The following is a 27,089-nucleotide window of genomic DNA, read 5'->3' on the forward strand; positions in this document are numbered from 1 at the left end:
ATGGCAGGGGTGGGCAAATGTGGCCCTTTTACAACCTGTGGACTTCAACTCCCAGAATTCCTGAGACAGCCTGTCTCAGGAATTCTGGGAGTTGAAGTCCACAGGTTGTAAAAGGGCCACATTTGCCCACCCCTGCTGTATGGTTATTGTGGCCATTTTTCTTGGTGTTTGGTACTCACTGTTTTCATTTGAAAACAAAATGCGTTTGATTGTGCCAAAAACAGAGGATACAAATAAAAAATAGTGTGCAAAAGAAAAGTGAGCATTAAAGAAATGGAATCTATCATTCCCAATTTATCCCAATCTATCAAGTCTCTATTTTTTTAAGTGCAGTCTTGGGGAGGCAGATGCACATGTTTGGCTCATGGGATGTAATAAGCAGATTTTCTCCTTGAAACAGCATTTTTTCCCCCACCCACAGAAAAGATTACAAAATGCAGCAACAATTCTGTTTTCCTTTTCTTGAGAGACAAGAAGTGGCAGAGCTACATGTTAAACATAAACATAATTCAAGTTGAGCCAGCCTGTATTCCCAATGAAGTTGGGCTTCCTGTCATTTTATTCCTGTCCTGCATATGTCCCATGTTTACTTAAGGTTTAGCAACACCATGCAACATCAGAGTGGCTCGAATTTCCAATTATCTGGAACCAGAATGTGAAACCAGCAGTTTCAGGTTTGCAGTCACCTTTTACCTCATAAACCTTTCAAATGTGTGTATGGGGAAAATCATACCTACGATTTCCTGTAGAAACCCGGTTATCTGGATTTGCAGACCCATTGGTCCAATTTGCAGGACATGCTTTAACAGTCTGTTGTGCACACTTAACCAAGCCAGAGGGATTAGTTTAGCCTGAAATAGCTGAGGCACTTTGGAGCTCAGTTAACTTAATTCTGTCATCCAAATATGGATATGAAGGTTATGAGAGGGCTAACTAAACCTTTCTGCATTTAAGACCCAGACATCCTAGAGCAGCCCCACAAATATGACACCTTCTTGCTCATTATTTTCCTCCTCCCTACAGCAAGAGGAGGATATGACATATGTTTCATTTGCTGTTATTTTAAAGATTGTTTCCAGCCAGGCTTCTCCACCTGGAAAAAAAAAACCTCACTGGAAGGCATTTCCTTAGAAGGATCAGTAGGTGTGAAAAAAAGATTAAGTCCTCACTGAGCTCCCATTTTCAAATGAAAATCTCTGCAATTATCTGAGCAAACTTACATTTTGAAACCAGTAGATGCTGAGCTTTTTAACCTGCTCTTGAATTTTAGCAAGGGCTGTATTTCAAGTTATTGCACAGAGTGCCATTTTGCTCTCCAGATGGACTACAAAGTGCATCTGGGAATCTATCCATAACTCTCCTGTTTTATCTGGAAGGCCAATACCGACGTTTTCATTCTTTTAAATGGAGTGCAGCATGCATTTGGGTATCTTAAGTGCAGTAGCAGCCTGGCTGTTAAAGCATAACTCTATTAACTCTAATGCATTTTGAATGAAAGCACACAGACTAACTGGTGTTTTAATATGGTGTTAATATTTGTCCAGGAGATGCAATTGGCTATTAAACCAGCCTTAAATGTTGCTGAAGGAAAGAAAACTAAGGAACTTCTTGGTATCATACCCCACACTGAACAATAAAATGGCTGTCTTCAATATCTTGCAGGGGTTTTCACCAGCCTCAAAATAACTGTAGTTCACATATATGCTGATTCTAAATTGGTGTTGTAAGTGCTTTGTTTGTTTGTTTTTTTCTATAAAAGATCAGGCTTCCATTGTATTGTTTGGGCCTCATTCAATGTTGCCAACTGACCAGAAAAAATCCTGCTGTGACCTATTTTGGAGTGTCTGTGTTTACAGCAGCTTAATTTATAAAGAAGAACAATAAAAACAGAAAAGAAAAGATGAATCTTCTCTCTGCATGAAGCACATAATGATTACTGGCTAATGTCTACAGACTGGTTAAAGGCACAAACGTAGCAGTCAGGTGAAAAAGCTGGGCAGCCTTTAGCCTGGATAAATTCCATGGCTTGGATAATTGGATCTAAGAACTGCTTTGCTTTTTGATCCCATCATGAATTATGCACAGATTTATGCACAAGGACTTGAAGGAACATGATTTCTTCCTCCATCCCCAGGCTGAATACAAATATAGTATTAATAACATGTGTGTCTCGGAATGTACTACCTGATTGTATCTGTGTCAAAGAAAGGCGGTATACTGCCACTGCAGAGAAAGACCTCGTAATAATTGAAATTACATAGCATTCTGCCGCAAAATGAATGAAGGTACTTGTTGTTTCTCTGCCTGTCCCTTCACTCCATCAGCTGATTTCTTTTGAGGTGAATAGAGAGCTGAGTATTTCACTGAGCAAAGCCTATCCCCTCTTCTTCAATTTCTGCCCTCTTGGGAGAGAGCTAATGACAAGGGCTGATGCAGAACCTCTTGGACCAGTCAGGATCCTCAACCATATCCAGCAAAGGACAGTTTACTGCCAGCATTCAGTCTTTCTTCCCAAAGAATTTCCTGAAGACGGATTTGTTCTTCTGGCTAGGTGAAGCACCTTGGTTTTGCTCACCTACCATTTCTCGGGCTCCAACCGGAGTGGCTATGAAGGAGTGGCAGCGGGGCCGGGGAGGTGTGGTTGGAGCCTGCTCACCAATGTACACAGTAACAGAGTAGTTGTTGGGTTCTTTAGACTTCGATAAAGGTGTGATTTTCTGATATGTAGCTGAAAGAGAGAGACAGGTGTGTGTCTTTATTATTTTTTATAGTATCAATGGAATCACCTGGTAACTCCAATTTTAGTCCCTGTGTCTCATCTCCAGGCCATGGATTATGAAAATCATAACTACTGTACTTGGTCCTGTACGGTACTAGCAGGAACAAAGCACAGGACACTTGCATGTGGCACTGTTTCAACTCCCTTTCTAAATAATAATAATAATAATAATAATAATAATAATAATAATAATAATAATAATAATAATAATAATAATAATTTTATTTCTATACCGCCCTTCTCCTGAAGGACTCAGGGCAGTGTACAGCCTATTTAAAAACACAGACAAAACAACAATATAAAATTTAAAATAATTAAATAAAGTGGCTCAGATTTAAAACCCCAATAAATTTAAATACCCCAATTTAAAATTATTGTGTTGATAGTCCGGCCTGGCGGAACAACAGGGTCTTCAATGCGCAGCGAAACACCCGGAGGTCGGAGATCTTACGAATTTCCGGGGGCAGTTCGTTCCACAGGGCTGGGGCTCCCACAGAGAAGGCCCTCCCCCTGGGCATCGCCAACCGACATAACTTGGCTGATGGCACCCTGAGGAGACCCTCTCTGTGGGAACGGATTGGTCGGTGGGAGGCTAAAGCATTTTGGACATGTGATCCCTCCTTGACTAACTTGGTAGATGAAGTAGAGGTTGGACCAATCAGTGCTCCCTCCAAACTGATTGAGAAGAGAGTGCAAAAAATCACCTTTCACTGCTCCACCTATTAAAGTCAAGTGCAGGGCTGGTATATGTGTGTGGGGAACATGTAGTGGCTTGCTTGATCACACAGGCTGGGAGGCAGGGTGAAGCAAGGCTTGGGTGTGAGCCACCGATATAATCAGAGAAAATCAAGCTGGGTAGTTTTATTTTCAGAGGTAGTGAAACTGATTAGAAAGATTGGCTTGGCTGATAAGGTTGCCTGTGAAATCTACTAGATAATGCTTGTCCAGGTGGCAGGAAGTAAACCAGCCAAGATTTCATTGAGTGAATGAGAAGTGTCCCCAATAGCCTGTCCTCAAACCTTGTGGAGTTCTGTGACGACAAAATGAAAGTTGTGTAGATTCCAGCTGCTCTGAAGCCAAGTTGGAAGAAAATTGTCTTGGCTGCCCCAGTAGGATGACCTTGAGGGAGGTGTCAATGTAGTAAAGTATTGGCTCAGAGCAAATGCCCAAAGAGCAAGGTGAAGAGAACCAGCAACTCTTCCTCTCATTACAGCAAGGACCGGATTCTGTTAAGGATGGAGTGAGGAAGCTTAAAGAGGGAGAAGCAGCTGGCTGGGATCATAAGGAGAAAACAACAGCCTTTTCTACTGACTATCTGGCCTCTGGGGAACTTCAGAGTGCATTTGGTCTCTCATCTGGGCCTGCTGACACCTCCTTCACACTTAGGACAATTACTTGTTGATGAGCATTTTGCTCTTCCATTACCATTGATCAGTTTTCAAAAATAACTTTTTCAAAATTGCCTCTGACAGTTGCCTCTGGAAGACATCAAGGTATAAGCATGCATTTGCCATTCAGGAATAGTCACAATTCCTCTTATCAGAGACAAATACATATCTTAAAAATTGAGTGATTGAGCAAATTGTCATTCTGAAATGACATTTATATGCATCTTAACAAAGTTAAGATAGATCTGGATTTACTGGTCAACCTCTAGAGATCTGCAATTTTATCAACAATATTTTTAATATATTTCTTTTTCTGACTTAAAAAAAGAAAATACCATTTACTTTTGGTTCTCCGTTACAACCAATTGTTGGAGCAGAATCATTTAATTTTAATGATATGTTTTCCATGCTAGGCCCCAGTAGATGGTATGTGTAAATCTAGTATTCCACCTGTATAATCAAAGTCTACTCCACCCTGTTTAAAGCACATTAAAGTGAGAAGTGCATTTCAAAAATCAAACAAATGGATCTGACTCCCAAAGTGTGCTCCTGGCACCTAGTGGAGATTTTAAGCAATAAACTTGTCACTTGAAAATAACCTTGACTTCTAACTGAAATGATATAGTCTGAAAATAGCATATGATGTCATGTTAGTCACTGTAGACATATTTTAAGGCCAAGCTCTGAGCTGCATTTGAACGCAAGGATATGGATTTAATAGCTTATTAGCTGTACAAACAGTTAGAAAGCCAGGGGAAAAATTAATAATCTTAATAACATTTATTTCTTTGACAATACCTACTAAAATTCTAGAAAACTCTGGGTGCTGTAAAAGACCAAATCAATAATTACACCTAATAATTGTTTTTTTCCCTTTGTATGTCATACCTGAAGTGAATGAATATGATCGCCTTTTGCTTGTCACCAGTCCACAGTCATCTTCCTGATAGAACTGAGGCTCTTGTGACCTTGCTGACTCCAAAGGGGAACACTGCTTTAGATTCTGTTCTGTGGTATAAATAGGAGCAGCTCTGAGACCATTTCCTAGAAGGAGAGACACGCTGCGTTAAGGCTAAACATTTCAATCGTGTATCTCAGAGTGCTAGTTGTAGCCTTTAAAGCAGGGGTGAAATCCAGCAGGTTCTAACAGGTTCTGGAGAACTGGTAGCGGAAATTCTGAGTAGTTTGGAGAACCAGCAAATGCCACCTCTGGCTGGCCCCAGAGTGGGGTGGGAATGGAGGTTTTGCAGTATCCTTCCCCTGCCACTCCCACCAAGCCACACCACGCTCATAGAACCTGTAGTAAAAAAATTTGAATTTCACCCCTGCTTTAAAGCCCTGCCATGGTCGGATCAGATGACTTGCTTATGGGACCAATGTCAGCATATTAGCTTTAACAAAGATTATGTAACATTTATTTATTTATTTATTTATTTATTTAATTAATTAATTATTGCCGCCTATTCACCCATGGCGACTTAACTTTGCTGCGATGGAGACCACAAAATAAGCTTAGAACATGCATATGGGGGACGGGGGGGGTTTGCGTTGTATAACAGGGAAACACTGTGATAAGCCATGGTTTGGTTAAATATGATTAGCAAGCTTCGCACAACATATAAAACCAAATCAAAATGATCCACATTATGACTTAGTATGGAGGTCCCCAACCCCCAATTTGTGGACTGGCACCAGTCCGTGGCATGCCAGAAACCAGGCTGCACAAACAAGCAAAGCTCCATCCACTGGATGCAGGCAGCACACAAAACCACCACCACCCTCTGGTCCACGGAAAAACCTCTCTCCACGAAACTGGTCCCTGGTTCTCAAAAGGCTGACTTAAAATGTTAAGTAAACCAACAGAATACACAATCTAGGATCAGGGAGGGATGGTAGAACTAATTTCAAAAACAGAAGGAAAAGAACCATGGTTTTGTATTGTTCAGACAGTGTGTACATGTGTGGTACATAGTACAATACACTGGTTCATTTGCAGAAGAGCCGTGGTGGCACAGTGGTTAGAATGCAGTACTGCAGGCTAATTCTGCTGACTGCCTACTGCCAACAGATTGGCAGTTCAATTCTCACCAGCTCAAGGTTGACTCAGCCTTCTGTCTTTCTGAGGTCAGTAAAATGAGGATCCAGATTGTTGGGGGCAATATGCTGATTCTGTAAACTGCTTACAGAGGGCTGCAAAGCACTGTGAATCAGTATAAGTCTAAGTGCTATTGCTATTGCAGATAGAAGCTCTGTTTCTCCAACTGTCAGCAATCACATTTAGAAGTTTGTTCATATCCCATAGAGAATTGGAGGAAAAACTTTTGTCTCAATAGATTCCTTTTAACAATTTAGTTCAGTCCAGCAAAGGGTTGTGTAGAAATAGCCATTTCCACTGCCTTGGCCAGTTTCTCCAAGACTTCAAAAGTCCAAAATAAATTAAGATGACGCTTAAATGGATTCTATGTCATTTGTTCTTACCTGTCCTCTACAAGCAGTAATTTTTGAAGGATGCTCTCTTATGGTGCTTCAATTTAGATGACAGGAACATTTTACTACATATTATTTATATTACTGGGTAGTATAGCAGTATTACTGTACTAAAGGCAAAGGTAGCATCTTTCAGATCAAGATTGACTTTCGGTGACTGTATAGATTTCTGGCAGCAATACAGAAATAGTTCAGCACTATTTCCTTTAGTCATATTTTGGGGGATTTCCAATCAGGCCTGCACTTGTATTCTCCCATCCAATTATTTACTAGACCCAACCTTTTTTAGTTCTGAGTCTAGAGAAGCCTAGGTTCTCTATCTGCTGATACTACAATAATAAGCTACTGAGGTCAAGTCAGGAAAATGCTCTTGAAAATCTGCAGTCAGCTCCATACGCTTACCTGTTGTATCCAGTGGTTCACTACGAGTACTATAAGGCAACTGCAGCTTTACACTTGACTTGGGCAGAAATCTGATTTCTTGACTCTTGGTTGGAAGCTTTTTCTGAAAGCTCTGGAAGTGGGGAACTCCTTGGCCAGGAATTGCACTAAAAAAAGGAGAGGGGTGGAAATAGGAAATTTGCACAGTGCTCTGCTGCATATTTCAGGCAGTGTTGTAGATTGTCTTTTCCATAAAGCAAACAGAGCTTATTTATTCATAGGTATCATTTTAGGATATCTCAATTAATTTTATTTCACTGACAGTTTCTATGTGGCTGAAAATAAACCAGCACACTGCATATTAATAAGAAGTGGGCATCAGGGATGCCTCTAATAATATAGAGGCTAGAGAATCACACAGGGAGAAAAAGCAAGGAAACTACAGTAATAATCTTAACTCAACTTGAACAAGATGCATTTCCAAATATTAAACTGCTGTCAATCTAGTCTCTCCAGATGTGATAGACTGCAATCTGCATCAGTCCAGCTAGCATGGCCATAACTTTACATTTAGAAATCCCAGAGTCTGGATATTCTCAGTATCTTGATATTTTTAAAAAGCACAAAAATATTTATAGGAATATCAGTTTGTGAATTCTCAAAACCTTTCTGTGCTCTCCTCTGCAAATCTGTATTGTAGCCAAGTTCCTTGAACTTCTTACCTAACTGCAGAGGTCATTCCTTGAGCAGGCTGGGAAGATGATGGGAAGAAATCCACTTCAGGTAAACCTTGGAAAATATCAAAGCAGTCATTTCAGACATCACATTTTAAAATAAAAACCATTCAAGTTTTTCAAGAATCGATCTCATAGCCAAGCAAACCTATGACAAAGTCTACTTCATACACTTCAGAGAAAAAAAGAAAAGCAAGAAAGAACAGAGTGCTATAGGCTCTTTGATGAACAGAGAAGAAGGATAACATGAATTTTAAAGCACTATCACTCCTTTTTACTTGTATCACTTGTATCATATCAATCAACCATTACACTGTGTGCTATATTTCAGTCTTACCTGAGTTTTGCTGTAATTTGGTAACCCATTCTTTCATAAGTGGTTCAGTTGGAGCTCTGAGAAGATACTTCGAGCCATCATTCAACCTAGACATATGTGAGAGAAAAAGTATTATGGGAATCAGACTTCAAATAGCCCAGATTAATAATTCATTGTTAAGTAAGTCAGTATTACTTATTGTAAAGCTGTAGTAACAAAATCTTACAGTTCTGAAAATGCTTTCTCCTCTGTCCATTCATGAAATCTAGCAAGGGTTTTGTCTGAGATGCTTACTTAGGATACTTTCCTGCCCCGGACTCAATCCTCTTTTATCTGACCATTGTCTTGGTAGTGGCCATTCCTCCTGTCTGTCAAGGCCACTCCCTCCGCCCTCTACATACAGTGTCATAAAGAATACTGTATAATTTTTGAAACCGGCCTAGACAACTCCAGATAGTACTTTCCTGTTCTCCATAAAATACTTTCCAGGACTTCCTAATCCGAAGACATCTGTCAATAGAACTATTAGATGATAGCTGGCCACATTCCAGTGATGTATTTCAGTGGGAATTAAGACATAAATAATAGGCAGAAATAATTTATCTACCTTAAACTTTACTACCAGTTAAGAGATGGAAATGACTGAAAGTTGTATGTGAAGAGGAACCAATTAGTGTTGGAATTCTGAAAAGAAGTTGATTCTGTTCCCTTCAGGAAATTCATTGGCACTATGAGTTATCCTAGAAATCTGATGGGGAGTGGAGATATGACAAACTGCCTGTGTCCTTCCTCAGCAACTGAACACAATGAATGTGTTCCACTATTGTTTTATAGATATTGGGGTATCTACAAAAATTGTATAAAAAACAGCACTTGTTCCAAATGCCCAGTCAGAGAATGAAAATTTCCAAATTCTAACAGCACCTTTACCTGAAAGTGACAAATGCATCCAGGTACCTCATACAGAAGTGGAAAAATTGATGCTACTCACTGTAACGTGAAACAATTGCTCTTTTTGGTGTATTCTGTTTCCAGGGTGCAAACAGCTCCAGACAGATTCAGTGGTATGGCCATCACAGAACTCTGCTATGCAAAGAAGGCAAACATAAAGTCCCCACACTTGAAAATATTTGTTCTAACTAAGCCGCTATGGAACAGTGCTTTCAGATAAACAAATATTTCTTCTTCCTGGAGTAGGGTAAGCGTTCTGAAAGTTTAGCTACAGCTATCAAAGAAGTAAAGTAGTACATATTCAACCAAGAAAAAGCTTTTGAGAAAGGGACTATCTTAAATGGCAAACTGAAGAAAGGAATGATCCAGGACTCTCTTTCTGCATTTCTGTTGATTTAGGCCAGGGGTCTCCAACCTTGGCCACTTTAAGACTTGTGGACTTCAACTTCCAGAATTCTTCAGTCAGCCATTGTGGCCAATGTTGTTAGACACAATGTAAAATGCAAGGATCTCTTTGTGATCATGTTCACTCTTCTTGCTTGGTGGATCAACATCATTATTCTTAGAGAGCCTATGCAGGTGCTTCTATGAAGGTTTTGTGAGTTTTAATCAATGTAATTTATAATTACCAATTAAGGTCTGTTTTCATGGGTAGTTTATAGTCTGTTACCCTTTACGACTATACTAGAATACCCATCATTTTAAGTTTTATTTTGGCAAACATGCAATTTATTTCTAAAACTAAGTCAACAAAAACAGTATAAAGTGTTTTCAAGTAAATATATTTAATGACCTTGTTCATGCAGAAGTCATTGGGTGAAGGATTATATAGGATATAAAAATGGTGGAATTTTTTTAAAAAAAGAACAACGACACTGTTAAATATTTGGCAGAGCCTTTTTTTATATTACACCTATTCCATTTCTCATGGAGAAAATCTATCAATGTGATTGCTAGGAGTAGAAAAAGACTTGATGGCATATAATCAATCAAGCATTCCATTTTGTGTTGTTGTTTTTCTCTCTCTTTCACCGCCATTACCTTGAGGGTATCTTTCTTGTCCTGGTAAAAACACAAAGTTTGCCTCATCAGAACTGTATGAAATGTGTTCCAGGAGCGACTGTTTGCCTGAAAGAACAAAAATCCAAAGTCAGATCTAAAACAAATAAAGATTGACCAGTTACAAGGCACTGAAAAAAATGAATTATGGCCTGTCCTGGCACTTATAACCTTCACAGCATTCCCACAGACATAATTTGGGTGCTTGGCTACCATCATATATTTATGATGGTTGCAGCATCCCACGGTGACGTGATCATCCTGTGTGACTTTCTCAGCTGGCCTCCAACATGCAAAGTCAATGGGGGAAGCTTGATTCACTCAATGACCATGTGATTCACTGAACAATTACAGTGATTTGCTTAATAACCATGGCAAAAAAAATATAAAATCAGGAGCTTAGCAATGGAAATTGTGGTCATAAATTGAGGACTACCTATAAACTCTTTCTTAAAATATGGGCCAAGAAAAACAACTAATGTCCAAAAGCTCCTTCAGGGCACCAAAAGCTATATAATTGGCACCAAGCAAAAAAGTATGGGTGACTCACTGGTAATAATTTCCTCCCTCCATGACTGGCTTGAATCAAACTAGTTTTTAACTTTATTTTAGCGGAGAAACTGTGGATTATGCCAGTCCTGAAAAACTCAGATCATTTATTACTTTAGTTTGTTTATTTATTTATTTATTTATTTATTTATTTATTTATTTATTTATTTATTTTTTATTTTTTATTTTTTATTTTTTATTTATTTATTTAATTTGTATACCGCCCTTCTCCAACAGGACTCAGGGCGGTGAACAGCCATGGTAAAAACACAACATATAAAATTTAAAAGCAATTTAAAAAACATTTAAATAATTTTGGCCATCAATTTAAAATAACCCAGTTAAAACCAATTATAAATTTAAAACCGCAAGGATGGGGTCAAGCCAGCCTGGCTAGATGAAATATATGTGTTTTCAGGGCCCGACGAAAAGTCCGGAGGTCTGGTATCTCTGGGGGTAGGTTGTTCCAGAGGGCAGGTGCCGCCACAGAGAAGGCTCTCCCCCTGGGGGTCGCCAGCCGACATTGTCTGGCCGATGGCACCCTGAGGAGGCCCTCTCTGTGCGAGCGAACTGGCCGGTGGGAGGCTATTGGCGGCAGAAGGCGGTCTCGTAGATACTCCGGCCCTAAGCCATGGAGCGCTTTAAAGGTGGCCACCAACACCTTGAAGCTTATGTTTGAATCATCTCACTGAAAAAAAATTGGACCTGTATCAATGTTAATTACTGACAACATACCACCACAGCACTAGATGGGATTGTTTCAGTGTGGTAATTTATTGTTGACCAGTAGTTGTTTGGATCTGTAGCAGTGGTGGGTTTCAAAATTTTTTACTACCGGTTCTGTGAGTGTGGCTTGGTGGGTGTGGCATGGCTTGGTGGGCGTGGCAGGGGAAGGATACTGTAAAATCTCCATTCCTACCCCACTCCAGGGGAAGGATACTGCAAAATCTCCATTCCCACCCACTCCAGGGGAAGGATACCGCAAAATACACATTTCCTCCCAATCAGCTGGGACTCGGTAGGCAGAGAATAGATGGAGGTGGGGCCAGTCAGAGGTGGTATTTATCGGTTCTCCGAACTACTCAGAATTTCAACTACCAGTTCTCCGAACTACTCAGAATTTCCGCTACCGGTTCTCCAGAACTGGGCAGAATCTGTTGAAACCCACCTCTGATCTGTAGACAAGCATTAGCCAGAAGTAAAAAGAAATTAACGTATTTTCCCTTTTTCTATATAAATACCTTTCTACCCCCTGCCTGCAACAGGTTCTTTCTTTCCAGAGGTCCTTCCATCATCTGAAGTTCCAATTTACTTGGAAGAGTCTAGAAAAAGACACAGGATAATATAAAGTCTCCTGAAAATATTAAAAAAACCAATCTCTTGCAAAGGAACGCATGGCACTTTTGTATCACTTTCCCCAAAGGTAGCAAAAGGGTGGGAGAATGTTTTGTTGCGAAACATGCAACAACATTAACTTTAGCTTAGTTTTTTCAAGTAAGCAAATTCCAGGTCCCAAAAGTGCTTTTTCAGGAGGCAACTGGATTTCCTTGTTTTTCTTTGAAGACATTTCCCTTCTCATCCAAGAAGCTTGTTGAAGCACTTGGAGGTTTATCTGTGTCCTCGTATTATAACCATTAGTAGTAGTAACCATTAGCTCTACCAATGGTTATATAGCATCATTAGCACTACTCAGGTGACACTGAGGACACAGATAAATATCCAAGTCCTTCAACAATCCTCTAAAAGGATGCAAATGACAAGCTGTCTGCAAGGAATATAAATCCTTCCATTCCCCACTATCCTGTCAGAACTGAAGAAGCTTCCTGGATGAGAAGGGAAATGTCTTCAAAGAAAAACAAGGAAGTCCAGTTGCCTCCTGAAAAAGCACCTTTGGGACAACCATGGCCTTGATGGCTGAGAATTTCTGCAGACTTTTAACTATACAAATCCCAGATGTGCTTGTCTATCATCGCTATTCTCTTCCAGCCACATGGAATTGGCCAAATTGACTGATGTTGATGAGTATCACACTCACACACACACCTGTAGGGCTCAGTATCGATAGCAATCTACATGAAAAAGTGTGAGTTTTGCATTAGTGGGAAGATAAATCTATTGATTCTCTTGGGGACATTTGAAAAAGAACCTCAAAAATTGAAATGTTAGATAAAACGAAGTTTCTAATATAATTTTTCCTATCCCTCCCCTTGAAAACCAATCGTTCTAACCTTGCTAACACTTTTGCTTTCTTCTTGGAATTTCTGTTGATCCGCTGGATATATTTTTTGCAGTGACAATTCTCCAGGTGAAGCTGCTGTCTCTTTATTTAGCTCCTGGCAAGAAGATATCTCTGCTTTGCTGCACTGATTGGGTCTATTTTTCCTCTTGTCAACCCCAAGACTGGCCCTTCTTCCTCCTTCTGAATTCTGTAACATTTCAGCAGAAGTGGGAAGCTTGAATTTGGCTATCAACCAATTATCTGCAGATGTCAGGAGAAGTTTTCCACCTGAACTGCCCAGATTTTGTTCTTTGTCCATCTTTCTTCCTGGGTCATCGGGGACATCTGACCCTTTTTTATGCTTCTCCATATTATTCCATATGGCCTGCAGTTCTTCTTCCTCTTCTTCAAACATCTCATGAGCAGGATGACGAACTTCTGCTGCCATGCCTTGTAACTTGGTTCCTTTGGTTACCTCTGCCCATGGAGCCAAATTAAAAGGGCAGAGTTCTGAGTTACTCAGAGTATCTTCCTCACAGCCCAACTCACAATCAAGCTTAGAAGGTTTGGTGGGAGATTTATGTCCTAAGTGCAGAAATGAAGGTGGGTGTCTTGAAATGCTTTCTTCAGAGCATTGGGTATTTTCTTTTTCTGATGTCTCATTCACTAAAGGATCTTTAATCCTGGTTAGATGAGAAGCTAAATCAGGGTTGCTTGTAGATTCAGCAGACAAAGGCTTCAGTTTCAACCTCAAAGCTTCTTGAACTTTGGCTCTCTTGTCATCTACATCTTTGACTTGCTTCTCTTTGGAGCTACCCAGTGAAGCAGCTAGTTTATCCCACTCCAAACCTATCTGCTCATGCAATACACTGGTATGAGAGGGATTCTTCTGTTTGAAATCAAAAAAATCATCACTGGAATTGTTTTGACTTGTAGAATGCAGCCTCACCTCTTCACTAGGAGCAATAGAGTAAGTTTTCTGCCTGCCGTAGCTTGGGTTGAGGTTCACTTCTTCAAACCAAGTGCCTTTCTTAGACTTGGGGAGCTTATGAGAGACATCTTCTGCTCTCATGGGCTTTGAATACATCACTCGCTGTCCTCTTATGGTTTCCTTTTCCAGGCTGATACTGGTTTCGTGTGTCTTTGTCCCTTCTGTACTCCTTTGGGCCACTTTGTTCACCTGCTTTGCTCCCTTCCTTTCTGCTATCTCTTCCCTTGCTACCTTGACAATATCATGGACATTTCTAAGGGCACTGAGGTCCTTGGGAAGTTCTAGACTCAAAACAGATCCCAGGGAAAGATGCTGACATGTGTTCACCTTTTCTGTGGATGAGTGGTGGCTATGGAGATTTGTGTTTTGTTTCAGGAATATGCATTTTCCAGATGTTTCCCTAGGTAAATCACATTCCGCATCAATAGCCCATTCTAGTGGATTCTTCACATAATCCATCAGCTCTCTTTGTGGTAAGGGCAATGCCTGCAGGATTTGCACCCTCTGGGGGCATCTAGGCGGCCAAGTGTTATTCATACTATGCTTCCTTTCTTGCAGATAATTTGTTTTTGTTCCCGTAATCCTTTGCACAGTGAGCCGCTGAATATCTTCTGCCATTGCTTTGGTTTTTCCCTTTGGGCTTTTTGGGGAGCAGCTGGAACTAATCTTGGGGAAGGTATGAGAGGCTGCTTTGCTCCATTCTACCCTGGAAAATGGGAAAGAAGGAACTTTGGGAGGCACTTGCTTAAAAGATTCTGATATGAAGGATGAATTTCCAAAGTCGGGGTCCTGATTTCTACATCCATCTTTCTCCTTTACATGTAGATAAGTGCTCACCTGTAAAACATGGTAAGAAAAGTGAAGAATATCCTCCGAACTGCATGAAGCTGCTGGAGTCTAAGCCAAATATTTAGGATAGCACAGTGGCAAACTTTGCATTCATAAGATCTTATTTAAAAGCATGCACTGACACATGCTTTCTTCTGCCAAATGTTTATTCAATCTTCATTTGAAAGACCCATTCATGCAACCCCCCCAAAATGGACAATGCACTCCGGGTTTATTAAAATTCTTTCCAACTGAAACTCTAGCTATTCTAGTTTACTTCATTTGATTATTCCAGGCTTTTCAGGAAGGGAGGCAATGTTAGTCTGAACTTAAATGTAAAGGAATCTAAACTAAATGAATCTCAAAGCATTTCAGTATAGATGATGTACTACCCATTCTCAATTCATTTCAACATTCAGACTATCAACATAGTATTAAAAACATCTCTAATGGGTTATGTTAAAGTGATCAGTTGAAAGAGGCCATTTCCCAAAAATAAAATATTTTCTCCTGTCCATAATTTAGCTCAAAATTCAGCATACCACAGGACTCATTTCTTGTTTCTTTTTCCTTTGTAAATCAATTTACTCCTTCATAGTGGGATCTAAATTACATACTGTCCTCCTCCTAGTATATCTTCCATGAATTTGTAAGTCTGCATAGGTGACACCAGTCCAGCATCTTCAATAGTTGTACAGAACAGAGAGCCCACAGAAATGGTATAGAGTCTCCTGCTTGAGGAGGGGGTTGGACTAGATGATCTATAAGGTCCCTTCCGATTCTGTTAATCTGTACAAATCTAAAGACTAACAGCAGAAACTGTGCAGGTTTCAATTCTGTCCTTTGGTCAAATATTGAAGATGCAAGATGTGGTGGAGAACAAATACAGCATCTAGAGAGAGCTTGGATAAAATACAACATATTTCAGAGCCATGGTGGCCCAGTGGTTAGAATGCAGTATTGCAGGCTAATTTTGCTCACACTGGCAGGAGTTCGATTCCTTTGATCCTGACCGGCTCAAGATTGAGTCAGCCTTTTATCCTTCCGAGGTCGGTAAAATGAGGACCCAGATTGTTGGGGGCAATAGGCTGACTCTGTAAACTGCTTAAAGAGGGCTGTAAAGCACTGTGAAGCAGTATATAAGTCTTAAGTGCTATTGCTATTTAAAGTTGGGAGCAGTTTTCATAGGACATATTAGGATATGAGATGGAAACGTTAATGCAGCTGTAATGTATTCACACCTTCATACATTGTACCCTTGCTAAAGGTGTCTGCCTGATTCCTAACATGAATGTGATAACTGTAAATCAACGCAGGAGTTAATTATGAGGAGTAGCAATGTGCTAGTTAGTTAAGGACCTTGCAACATGCAGCCATGAACTCTAACATGCATCCTTGGTCCTCACTCCCTCATTCCTACATCACAGCAATTTTACCTCTTTTGCATGCTGATGGTACAGCCTTTTCTTTCTCTTTAAACTACCCAAAGTATTTTCTAAAAGTCCCTGGCAACGTTTCCAAAACATTTTACAGGCTGAGGGTTTAATTTCAGAGAGCTGGATATTAGGAAAGAAACAAAAATGGAAAGTGAAGGAGTAGTAAGGACAAGCTACAACAGCCAGCAGAGAAACGAAGGTGCAGAAAGTCAGCTGGTGCCACATAAAAAGATTATGCTAGATGTATGTATGGCAGCTGTTTATGTAAGAAGCAGAAAACAAAACTAGCATCCTTGATCCATACTGCATATTAATATACTATTGCTTAGTTATGAACTTCCAAATTTTCCACTGATGTTAGGTGCTCCTCTACTTGACATTCTTAGTTTGGAATTTCCTCATATTAGAAATTCTTGCCTCCCATTGCTCCAGAACAGTACACCCCTCTCGAATTGAGGAACTTTTAAGATGTGTGGACTTCAACTCCCAAAATTCATGCTGATTAGGGAATTCTGGGAGTTGAAGTCCCCACATCTTAAAAGTTGCCAAAGCTGAGAAACCTTTCTCTAGTGTTGCATTTATTGAATTTGGAAATTAAGCATATATATATGCTTAATATCTATCTATCTATCTATCTATCTATCTATCTATCTATCTATCTATCTATCTATCTATCTATCTATCTATCTTTGGCAAGGAAATGCCTTAATGCCTTACCTTGTGCGAAGTCTCTTGTCCTATAGTTGGTGAAGAGGCAATCTGGTTTCCTGCAGCTTTTTTCTCCCCTTCCTTTTCAATGTTCAGGATCAAGCTCACTGTGCTACCCAAACTGCCAGGGGATGCTTGTGGCACAAGTAACACTGGGGTCTCTGAGGGTTCTAGAACTAGAGTTCCCTTAGGGACATCCACCTCAAAGGGTAAACCATTTCCTGATTCTTCCAAGCTCTGTTTGTACCCTGGAAGAACATTGACTGCAAATGCAGTGGAGATTGATTCATTCTGCTGCTTATGGTCATCTCCTGCTGAACATTTCATTAACACCTTAGAGTTCAGGATACCATCTGTTTCAGTCACATCAGCTCTAGAATCGAGTTCAAACTAGGGAGTAAGAAAACACAATAAATAAGCTGCAGTGGATAATTTGCTAATTTTCTTCCTTCAGCTAAGTATGCATTGTTATTTCTTCTGAACAGGAATCTACTTCCTTTTTGACTGTACAGGCTTCTGTACTATTAACTGGACATAAGATCAAGACCTATTCAGAAAATTAGAGCTCATCTGGGGAAAGGACAGTATTGGTTCCTCATTCTATATTATGGTTGATTCACACAAGGAGGCAGAAGACTGGCTGGGCAAGTCTGCTGCAAATTTGGAAACACTGCACCAGTGGTGGGTTTCAAAATTTTTTACTACCGGTTTTGTGGGTATGGCTTGGTAGCTGTGGCATGGCTTGGTGGGCATGGCTTGGTGAGGATACTGTAAAATCTCCATTCCCACCCTACTCCAGGGGAAGAATACTGCAAAATCCCCATTTCCTCCTGATCAGCTGGGACTCAGGAGGCAAAGAATAGATGGGGGTGGGGCCAGTCAGAATTTTTACTACCTGTTCTCCGAACTACTCAAAATTTCTGCTACCGGTTCTCCAGAACCGGTCAGAACCTGCTGAAACCCACCTCTGCACTGCCCTCAAGTGAACAAATGCCTTATATATGAAACTAGAATGTTTGCCTCAATCTCCTGTGATAGAATTTTTCAGGAGGAAAAAAAAACCACCCAGCAACTGAAAATCTATTCTGATGGTAAGTGTTTTAGCTAAATATAATAGGAATGGAGACCATACAGAAAAGTTCCACTGCTGTATTGATTCTTGGACAGTTTTAATCTGGATGTGCAAAAATATACTTAAAATAAGCATAGCAAATATTAAATGAGAAAATGCCAACATTGGTGAAAAATAGCAAATAAATATAGGGCTTGGTTGTTGTTATTCTTATTATTGGAAAGAAATCAGACTAAGAAATGGGAGTATGGGAGTCAAGATGATGGTTATTTAAAAATCGTAACATAGTCATAAATATATTTCTTCAATGATGTTTTGACAACTTCTCAGTCTAACCCCCAGGTCTCAACCCTCCAATGTGCTATCCAAGGCTGGTCCAGGTAGCTTTCTTCCTTAAAAAAGAAACATTATCTCCTTCCAAGTCTTAACAAGTGCAGGCAAGCTGGGGGCCCTGAAGAAAAGGTAAGAGATCTACAGTCCTCCCCATTTCTTAAAGACTTTAAGAGACCACAGTAAATTAAGCTGCAAGGGGAAGAATAACATAGGATCCTGGTGATTAGCTTCTGCACTTTTTCTACAGCAGCAATTTTTAAAAGGGTGTAAGCACAGCCATGAGACGTAGACTATCCATATTCTATTTTTAGTAACAAAACGTTGACAGAGCTAGGTATATCCTTTGGGCAGATGTCCTCATCTTTATCAAAATAGAGTGGACTGGTACTTTATAAGTCCTAGAATGAGCAGTTGTTGCCAAAGCAACAGAATTGGGTTATTTAAGAATCCTGAGCCCTGCTGGTGCTACACTTGACTTTCTTCATAATTCCAGATGCATACTGCATAGGTTGACTCACTGCACACTATGAGCCCATTATACTGATCCAAATGTAAGCCTTTGTAGGTGGGGGAATATTCTAAATCCAAATTGTTCTCCTGTTATGTCACCCCTTTGTCTAGATAGGTGCTTTGATTGGCGGAGCCCATCAAAAGGAATATTGAATCAGAACATGCATTTTAGCGAACAGTAAATTGCTGGTCTAAACAATATTTTTGCAGTTAAATCAGTAGCACTTTTTTGTGCCGCCACTGTTTTCACTGTCAGTGTTCTCAGAAGTTTGAAGGTGGATCCATCTTCGCTTTTGCCAATTTGAAAAGCTGAGGACAAGAAGTGAAAATTGTTTCCTCATCCTGAGCTGTTCTCTGTCCTCATGTATAAGCAGTCAGCTGATGGCATGGCCAACAATCAGATACATTAACTGCAGATTCAATATTGATGGCAGAATTTACAAACACAAATGACACATGAATACTTCTCTAATTCACACGCATAACCACCCAGAGATACAAATCAGAGAAAAACATAATAAAGTGAAATAATAAGGAAACTTCAATCCTCCCCCTTGGTTGTGCAATACCGTCTTTCCTCTTTTACCCAGGCCATGCATAAGAGTTCCTATTTGTAACAAAGGCACACTAGAGGCATACTAACTTGGAGGTTCTGAGGCATGTTTACAGTGTTATCCTGAGACTCTCGCTCATCATTCTTGTTTCCAGGGTCCTTTGGGGAACACTGTGCTTGATATCGTATCATCACCCATCCCAGCATGTTCTGTAGCTCCTCCATTCGCTCCTTTATCTAAAGGCAGAACAAGTGTGAAAGAGGAGGGGGAAAAGCCCACCTGAAATGCCGTATTACAATATCTCTGAAACTATTTCCATCCTCTTAAATATTGGTTTCTATATTCTTAAGGCTGCCAGGTAGATTAATAGATTTGTATCTCTCCTTTTTCATTCAAAGAGTTTAACTATTATATGCTACTTAGTTGTCCAGTTACCTCAATAAGGCCTGCTGAGAGAACCTATCATTTTGTCACAAAAACCACTGGCACCTTAATGATGAACAACTATTCGTAGTTCAAGGATAACTGCGAAAGTTTTGTAGACCACAGAAAGCTTTATCAGAACCATGGAACTGATGTTTCGTATAGTTTACGCATTAAATTATTAGAGAAAGAAAACAAGACTATCACAACTCTTTGGACTCTCCTCAAATGTTCTCAAGAGAACATTTTCACCTTTTGCAGTCCTTTTGCACTTGTTTTGCAGTCCTCTTGCACTTGTTTTAGCAGACAAGAACTGATATTCCTTACCATTAATCTCACTTTTCCTTCTAATTGAAATTAGCCCCTTTCATTATTTCCTGTAATGTTGCTCCTTGTTCTCAGCAGCTACTCTGTGTGTGATATTCTTTAGTTGCTTCTTCCCATTTTAGATTCTTCTATGTGAGTCTATTCCCAAACTGTTCCCAATTCCTCTGATTTTCTGCTGTTGTTTTCCCTTGCAATCTGATTTGTGACCAACTCTGAAACCTGTCCATTTGCTTCCCTTTCAAACCCTTGATTTAGTTTCACTCTACCAATAAAAGAGAATATTTGTAGCTCAGGGTTGAATTGTAGGGTCCTTGGCGGTCTCTGAACTTGGTTATTGCCAAAGATCCCATCACTTAACTCTGTCTCTTCCCAAATATGCTCTCAATATTAAAAATAAATAAATCTTTGATATCCTTAATCCAAATCATTGCTCTGAAACCATTTCTTTCTTCTACTTCTCCAAAATAAGCTATAGAAAAACTCGAACTTTCTTAAGAATTCAAAGCAATTAAAATCTATTTGAAATTTAGCATGTTAATCCAGTGCAATAACGATTATTAATCACACTGAGACAAATGCAAATGATTGCATTTGTCTGCTTCAGTGGTGGGCTGCTACCAGTTCACCCTGAATTGGGCGAACTGGTAGCGGCGGCGACAGGAGGCTCCGCCCACCCACCCAGACACTTCTGCGCATCTGCAAAAGTGTCACGTGCACGTGTCCACAAGCAAAACAGTAGCGATGGGATTTGAAACCTACTACTGGTCTGCTTGTACCATGGACTGTGTTTACTGCTTTCACTTCTGTAGAGGGCAACATATATTTACAGAATTGAATTTTATCTCTCATCTTAAGGTCTAGGTTTAAATGATAGGTATGTCTATCCCACCCCATGTGTGCTGCATTTAACCACAGTTTCTCCTCTGGCTCAAAATAGCAGAAATTGAGATAATTTTTATAATTGATACCATAATATTATTTTCTGATCATTTTACTAATAACTAAATGGATAACTCATTCATAAGATCATGTTACTGGACTTCTCTAAATCAGTGATAGCAAATACGGTAAGTGCTCTAAACAATACTATGAGGTTTTTTTTTTTAAAATGTATAAAATATTTGCTCACTGGATTTCTTTATGTGAAAAAAATGTTTCCAAGGGTGTGAATTGGATATAATATATAATTACATATTATCTCTCTTTCCCCAGGTCTTTAATCCATCTGTACCTGTGAATACATGCTATCTAACTGAAAAGCATTTGCTACTGGATGAAGCAAATGCCCAGGAGGGGGCTGTTTAATGGTGCAAAAGATATCCGTAATTAAGAGCAGCCCTGAGACATCTATGAAAACCATTATCTACAGAAAGCCATTAGCTGCTCTGAGCCACTAATTGATAAAGACATGCATATTTGAAAAGCTATCATGATCATCTTCTGGGCTTAAATGCCAATTCCTAAATTACCTAAATGATATTCCCATTGACAGCCTGTGGGATATTTATATCTCTAGCTTTTCACACTTACCGTTTTACTCAAATAATGCTCTTCAGCTATCAGCTCCCACCCTGATGCTGCCAACTCTTCAAACTCCTTGAATTTAGCCTCCATACTAGTCTTCAGATTCTCCCAGGGGGCTTCTGGAAGACCCTGGGCATTCAGATTCTCTGAGAAAATTTGTGCCCGGGTATCCTCTGTCCAAGAGCTAGAAAATCAAGGGTGAGAGGACAGCTGTGAATGAAACCTGAAGAAACAGATCTTCATACCCTTAAATATAGCCAATTTAACTCTCCATTGCAAAAGTGGAGAGAAGGTAGACTAAAACCGAAAGGTAGATTTCTGGATGATGTTAGAATAGCTGCAGCAACAATAACAAAAACCCTCAATGACTTTGCGCACCAAAATTTGTCTGCTGAATGAGGAAACCTGGAAGTAATAGGGGGTGGGTTTAGTGGACATGAAATGCTGCAGGTTTAATGCAATCCTGGTAATATACTCTTAGGCTCAGAAGGTGCTTATGGGCAACTTATTCCTTAATTCTAAATGCGTATCTTTTACACCAAGGTTTGGTTGGTGGGTCTTCAGGCTTTAATTAAAAAATTAAATTGCCCCAGACAGATCTGAAGTCCACCTATCCTTGTTCTGCACTACCAACAAAGCCACAGAATTATTCACCTGAACTGCAGGCAAAACGTTAGCTATTAGGAGCCAAGAATCTCACTGGATGTCTATTCTGCATCTGGGTCACTAGATGGCAGAATTTCTCCACCTATAGTTCATAATTAAGATAGCAAGCACTTCCCTCAATCCTTTTAAATCACCTTCAAGCTGTGCTGGACACCTACTGACTTACATGGACATTTCCATTCAGTTTTCTTGGCAAGACATGGAAACACTTTCCATTACCTTGTCTCAAAGTCTACTCAGGAAATATTAAAGATGTAAAAACAATGTCAGCTTCTCTCACTATTGTTTAAAAGTTAGCAAGGAACTCACACATAGGTCATCATACTTGACAACACTAAAATATTTGCATGCATATTTTGTTCAATAAAGGTGTATAAAGCAAGGAAATATGTAGCCAATGGCAACTTCCCAGTATGTTTGTCAACTGTGACAATTTACATTCAGATTGCACGCAATTCGATATCAAGAAATACTTGCTGTAGAGAACTGTGCCTAGGACTGAAATAGATTTAACAAGCTAATTGAATCGTCTTCAAAACAAAAACGTCTCACAGATGTGATTAGTAACAAAACAGTTTGGAGGCTAAGGAAAGTTTAATTTTTTTAAGTAAAAGGACTATTTCCTGATTCTGATATTTAATTAATTTAAAAATGTCATGCCCTCCCCAAGATTTCTCTAAGAGCAGGACGCATTCTTGCTGAAGTATAAAAAGTACAAAGAAAATAAGACTAGCTAGAAAGCTATATGGTATGAATTGTAAGGCAACTGTGGGAAGCTGCCCCCCACTTCTAGAGAATGAAATATTTTGGGAATATTAAAAGAAGTAGAATATTCTATTTCTCCAAAGGAGAAATGGAGAAACCTGTTCTTAGAGGCAGAAAGCAGTCCTGGTCTTTCTTAATAGCCTCCAGCAGACTGGGCCTCCAGTGCCCATTAAGAAAGATTGAACCAGCCTATTCACAAACAAAACACCTTCACCTCCAAACGATGGGATTAAAATTTGTATTTCTCCGCCCAAATTCTAAGGACAGGAGGTGACCTTTTAGGACAATAATAGGATTAACTCACCACCATTAGAATAGCAAAAGATACCAGGCTCACTACATTGCATAATCCCCTGAAGCATTTCAAACATAAAGCCCCAGAAACCTATAAAGATCCATCCACTCATTCAGCCATTTGGTCAGCTGCCCCAGAACCACATGCTGTTGGTGGTTCTACTCATCAATAAACAGAATCCTTCTTTCCAATAAGCCTCCATTTTATTTCCCTTGCCTTTCTGCCGACTTGGAATTGAACCAGATGGATTTTTTCTTCCAACGAAATGTTGGTATGCTGTCTGAAAAGCAAGCTTTTTTTTTTTTTTTTTTGTAATTTAAGACAGTTCTTAATTCTGGGCATCTTGCATCCCAAGATTTTAAGAAGAATAAGAGAAAGAGAAACTAACTTACATAATGGCCAGGTAGCCTTTAAAGAATTGCCATAAGCGAACAGTCTGCTGTCCATGAACTGAATTTTCTAGCACCAGTTTTTGGAGATCTTTCCAAGCCTCTAATATTTCATGAATTGGTTTGGAGTCATCAGATACTTCAACCAGGTGAGTAACTGCTCTTTCCAGTTCCTCTATATTTCCTTCCAGCTGAGACATATCACTCTATGGGACACAGAACAACAGGATTCACAGTGGTGAAGACACTTTCTTGGTTCCTCCAGGATAGCAAATTCTTGTTGCTATCCCAGAAAGGATAGGTTTCTTGCTATTGATTTTTTTGGAGGGGGAAAAAGCGTTTAAAAAAAGCACAGATAGTCAGAACCAATAAACATTATACCTCTTTCAAAAGTACTGCTCAAAATTATAGTCAAACTTAAACTTGTGAGATAATCTGTGATTTGCAATGGTAATAGGCAGAATACTATGTATAATGTCTTCTTTAAGATCTATAGTCCTCACATCTGCTATGAGATAATGAAACTTATTTGGGGGAGTGGCTACTGAGCCCAGCAACTTTGTGGACATTGGGCTAATTGTTGATGCATTTACATCTGTGCAAACATGAAAAGCACTTCACACCACTTAACCCTTAGAATATGTTCAACTATTTCCAACGATTAACCCCCCCCCCCAAATCTGCAACCTACAAAGTCCAGGAATGCATTTAAGCATCCAGTAAGTGTCATTTGGGACATTCTGACTACAGCAAAATATATTTGTTCTTATATACCAGAGCCAATCTAATTCTAAATCCCAGGACATTCTTCACCCACATATATTTGAGATTAGCCCAAGGCCAAACTCATAAAAAAGAACAACAGAATGAGCTAAACAAGAAAAGTTAGCTCTCATTGCAGACAAGATTAACAGGAGATGGAATGGTTCCCGATGGAACAGTTATTAAACAATTTCCTTACCTCATTCCTGGATTTTTACAAGGGATGCAGATGATATTACCCTCCATTTGTAACTCCTCCATTTCCTACCAGTTCCTCCATTTATATTTACAAATGGAAGCATAAAGGAGGAAAACACAGAATAGTTGTACAGTGCATTTTAATTAATTTTAATTTTAAAAACCAGTGCCATCCGAAAACTTTCCAAAGTGGGGAAAACCAACACAATTTCAACATTCTTCAAAGTCAGAACCAAAGCTCTGGATCTCACCTCTATCTCTTCTTGCCTTTTCTGTATGCCCTGCACATCAAGCAGATCCCTCTCAGTTTTTACTGTGGTAAAACTCTTCTCTGCTTGAATGAGGTCCTGAGCCAGTGTTTCTGCTCTCTCCCCAATTGTTTCAATCTGTGAGGTAACCCAGCTCAGCTGAGAAGAGAAAGAACAAACATGAAGTTTAGCATTAGCAATGGCACTCAGTATCCTACATTTCTTGATAGGATGCTATATAGAGCTGTGGTGGCACAGTGGTTAGAATACAATATTGCATGCTAACTCTGCCAACTGCCAAGTGTTTGATCCTGGCCAGCTCAAGGTTGACTCAGCCTTCCATCCTTCTGAGGTTGGTAAAACAAGGACCCAGATTGTTGGGGGCAATAGGCTGACTCTGTAAACTGCTTACAGAGGACTGTAAAGCATTATGAACCGGTATATAATACACAAACCCTGAAATTGTACTTGTCTAGATGCAGAACCTCTTTGGTTTACCCCAGACTGAATTCTAGGTTTCTGAGTTTGGCTCATCCTTCCATCATTTAAGGACATTTTCTGTCCAAGCTGATTTTACATTATTTTCAACCCCTAAAATGGCTGTATGTTGATCTTAATTTGCACCTTACTGCAGATCTATTAATATGAAAACTAGGATATTCACACCGGCTCTTTTTCTTTAGACAAAATATTGTCATGCATTTTTGACATGTGCCTCCTTCCCTTACAATTCTTAGATTTGCAGACCCATTTCTGGGATTTGTTGAAGGATTTCATAGTATCCACTGTAGTGCTCGTTTGGACCATTTACACGTTTGATTCAATATATTTGAAAATTTATAGAAAATTTATAGAAATTCCCATAATTTCTATATGGATGAGATAATTTTTATATGGCAAAAAGCCATGTAGGGATAGAGTGAAAAGGCATGAGACAGAACGTAGTGTAAACAGAGTCTCAGTAATATAAGAACAGTAGTCTCAGTAATATGGGAAAAAATGTGAGGAGCAACTCATTTACTTTGGGGAACTCATCACAGGTGAAGGACATGATTTACATGCAAAAGGATCTCAGGTTCAATCCCCAGGATCTCTAAATCTCTGAGAAATTCTCCTTGAATTCTTCATTGCTCTGACTGTCAAGCCCTATTGACAGTCAGAGTAGACCAGGGGTCAGCAACCTGCGGCTCTGGAGCTGCATGTGGCTCTTTCACCCCTCTGCTGTGGCTCCCTGTCACTCAAAATATGCATCACAACCGCCAATGTGCAACACCCACCGGCACGCAATTTATTGAGCTTTTCAACCATGGATAAATCCAATAAAAGTTTCAGAAGAAAACAGAATGTTTAATTCAACTACATATGCTAGTTTTGTGGCCGCTCAAGAAATAGTCAGGCACGGGAAGGGTTTTGTGGCTCCTAGTGTTTTCTTTTCTGTGGGAAACGGGTCCAAATGGCTCTTTTGAGTGTTTAAGGTTGCAGACCCCTGGGGTAGACAATACAGAATTCAATGGACCATAGCAATCTCACTTGATATAAATCAGCCTCCTCTAAACACCTTTCAAGATTTTAGTCTGCATGAAGAGTTGCACTGAATTAAAGCAAGCCAACAATATGACAACCTGAAAAAGATTTTGCATTGCTGGTATAGATGTATCTTTAATAGATAGTCAGGAAAAACTACTGATCAGTACGCCTCAGATTCTTGTTTCAATACCAGAAACATTATCACAACAAGCAATGAGTTGGGCCAGGGTAAAAACTGTCGATGTTCTCTCTGTAACCATTAGAGAAGTATTCTAATATGTGGCACTTCTTAGCTTTCTCTTACCACAATTTCCTCCTTATCTTTCACGACCTGAGGAAAGTACTCCAGGCTCTCAGTTTCAGTTGCCGCCTTCAAGGCCTGCTCTCGTTCCTTCACCACATTGTTCAGCATTTCCACTGCTTCTTGTAATTCCTTTAGTGGTCTACTCATGTCCTTACTGTTCCCCTGTTGAGCGCTTTGGGCTAAGACAAGGTGCAAAGATTCTGGGGAACCGAACTGGTTTGGTGCACCCTGAAGCAAAATAAGAATACAAGCAATATTGGTATTAAAATACATAGATGATTCTGTTAATTATCACAGCAATTTTGGAAAGAAATTAACATTATTTCAATTCTACAAAGGAGGAATTTAAAACAGAAAGGTAGTAAGA

The 27,089-nt window shown here is 39.6% G+C and overlaps 1 protein-coding gene across 1 annotated transcript; it reads right to left on the reverse strand.

The window, feature by feature from the left end:
- Nucleotides 1-1,536: 1,536 nt before the first annotated feature.
- LOC139307948 (uncharacterized) lies at nucleotides 1,537-26,757 on the reverse strand. The gene is made up of 15 exons (XM_070931312.1): nucleotides 26,723-26,757; nucleotides 24,895-25,050; nucleotides 23,687-23,889; nucleotides 21,575-21,752; nucleotides 19,384-19,530; nucleotides 16,835-17,215; nucleotides 12,873-14,690; nucleotides 11,886-11,966; nucleotides 10,078-10,164; nucleotides 9,077-9,168; nucleotides 8,107-8,192; nucleotides 7,758-7,824; nucleotides 7,057-7,202; nucleotides 5,056-5,211; nucleotides 1,537-2,728 (listed from the first exon to the last, which is right to left on the reverse strand). The coding sequence occupies exons 3-15, from the start codon at nucleotides 23,881-23,883 to the stop codon at nucleotides 2,499-2,501; spliced, it is 3,666 nt and encodes a 1,221-aa protein (XP_070787413.1). The 5' UTR covers nucleotides 23,884-23,889; nucleotides 24,895-25,050; nucleotides 26,723-26,757; the 3' UTR covers nucleotides 1,537-2,498.
- Nucleotides 26,758-27,089: the final 332 nt, after the last annotated feature.

The sequence above is a fragment of the Pituophis catenifer genome, unplaced genomic scaffold, assembly GCF_029215685.1.
Source record: "Pituophis catenifer annectens isolate HBS135680 unplaced genomic scaffold, rPitCat1.0.hap2 SCAF_1, whole genome shotgun sequence".
NCBI classification, from domain to species: Eukaryota; Metazoa; Chordata; class Lepidosauria; order Squamata; family Colubridae; genus Pituophis; species Pituophis catenifer.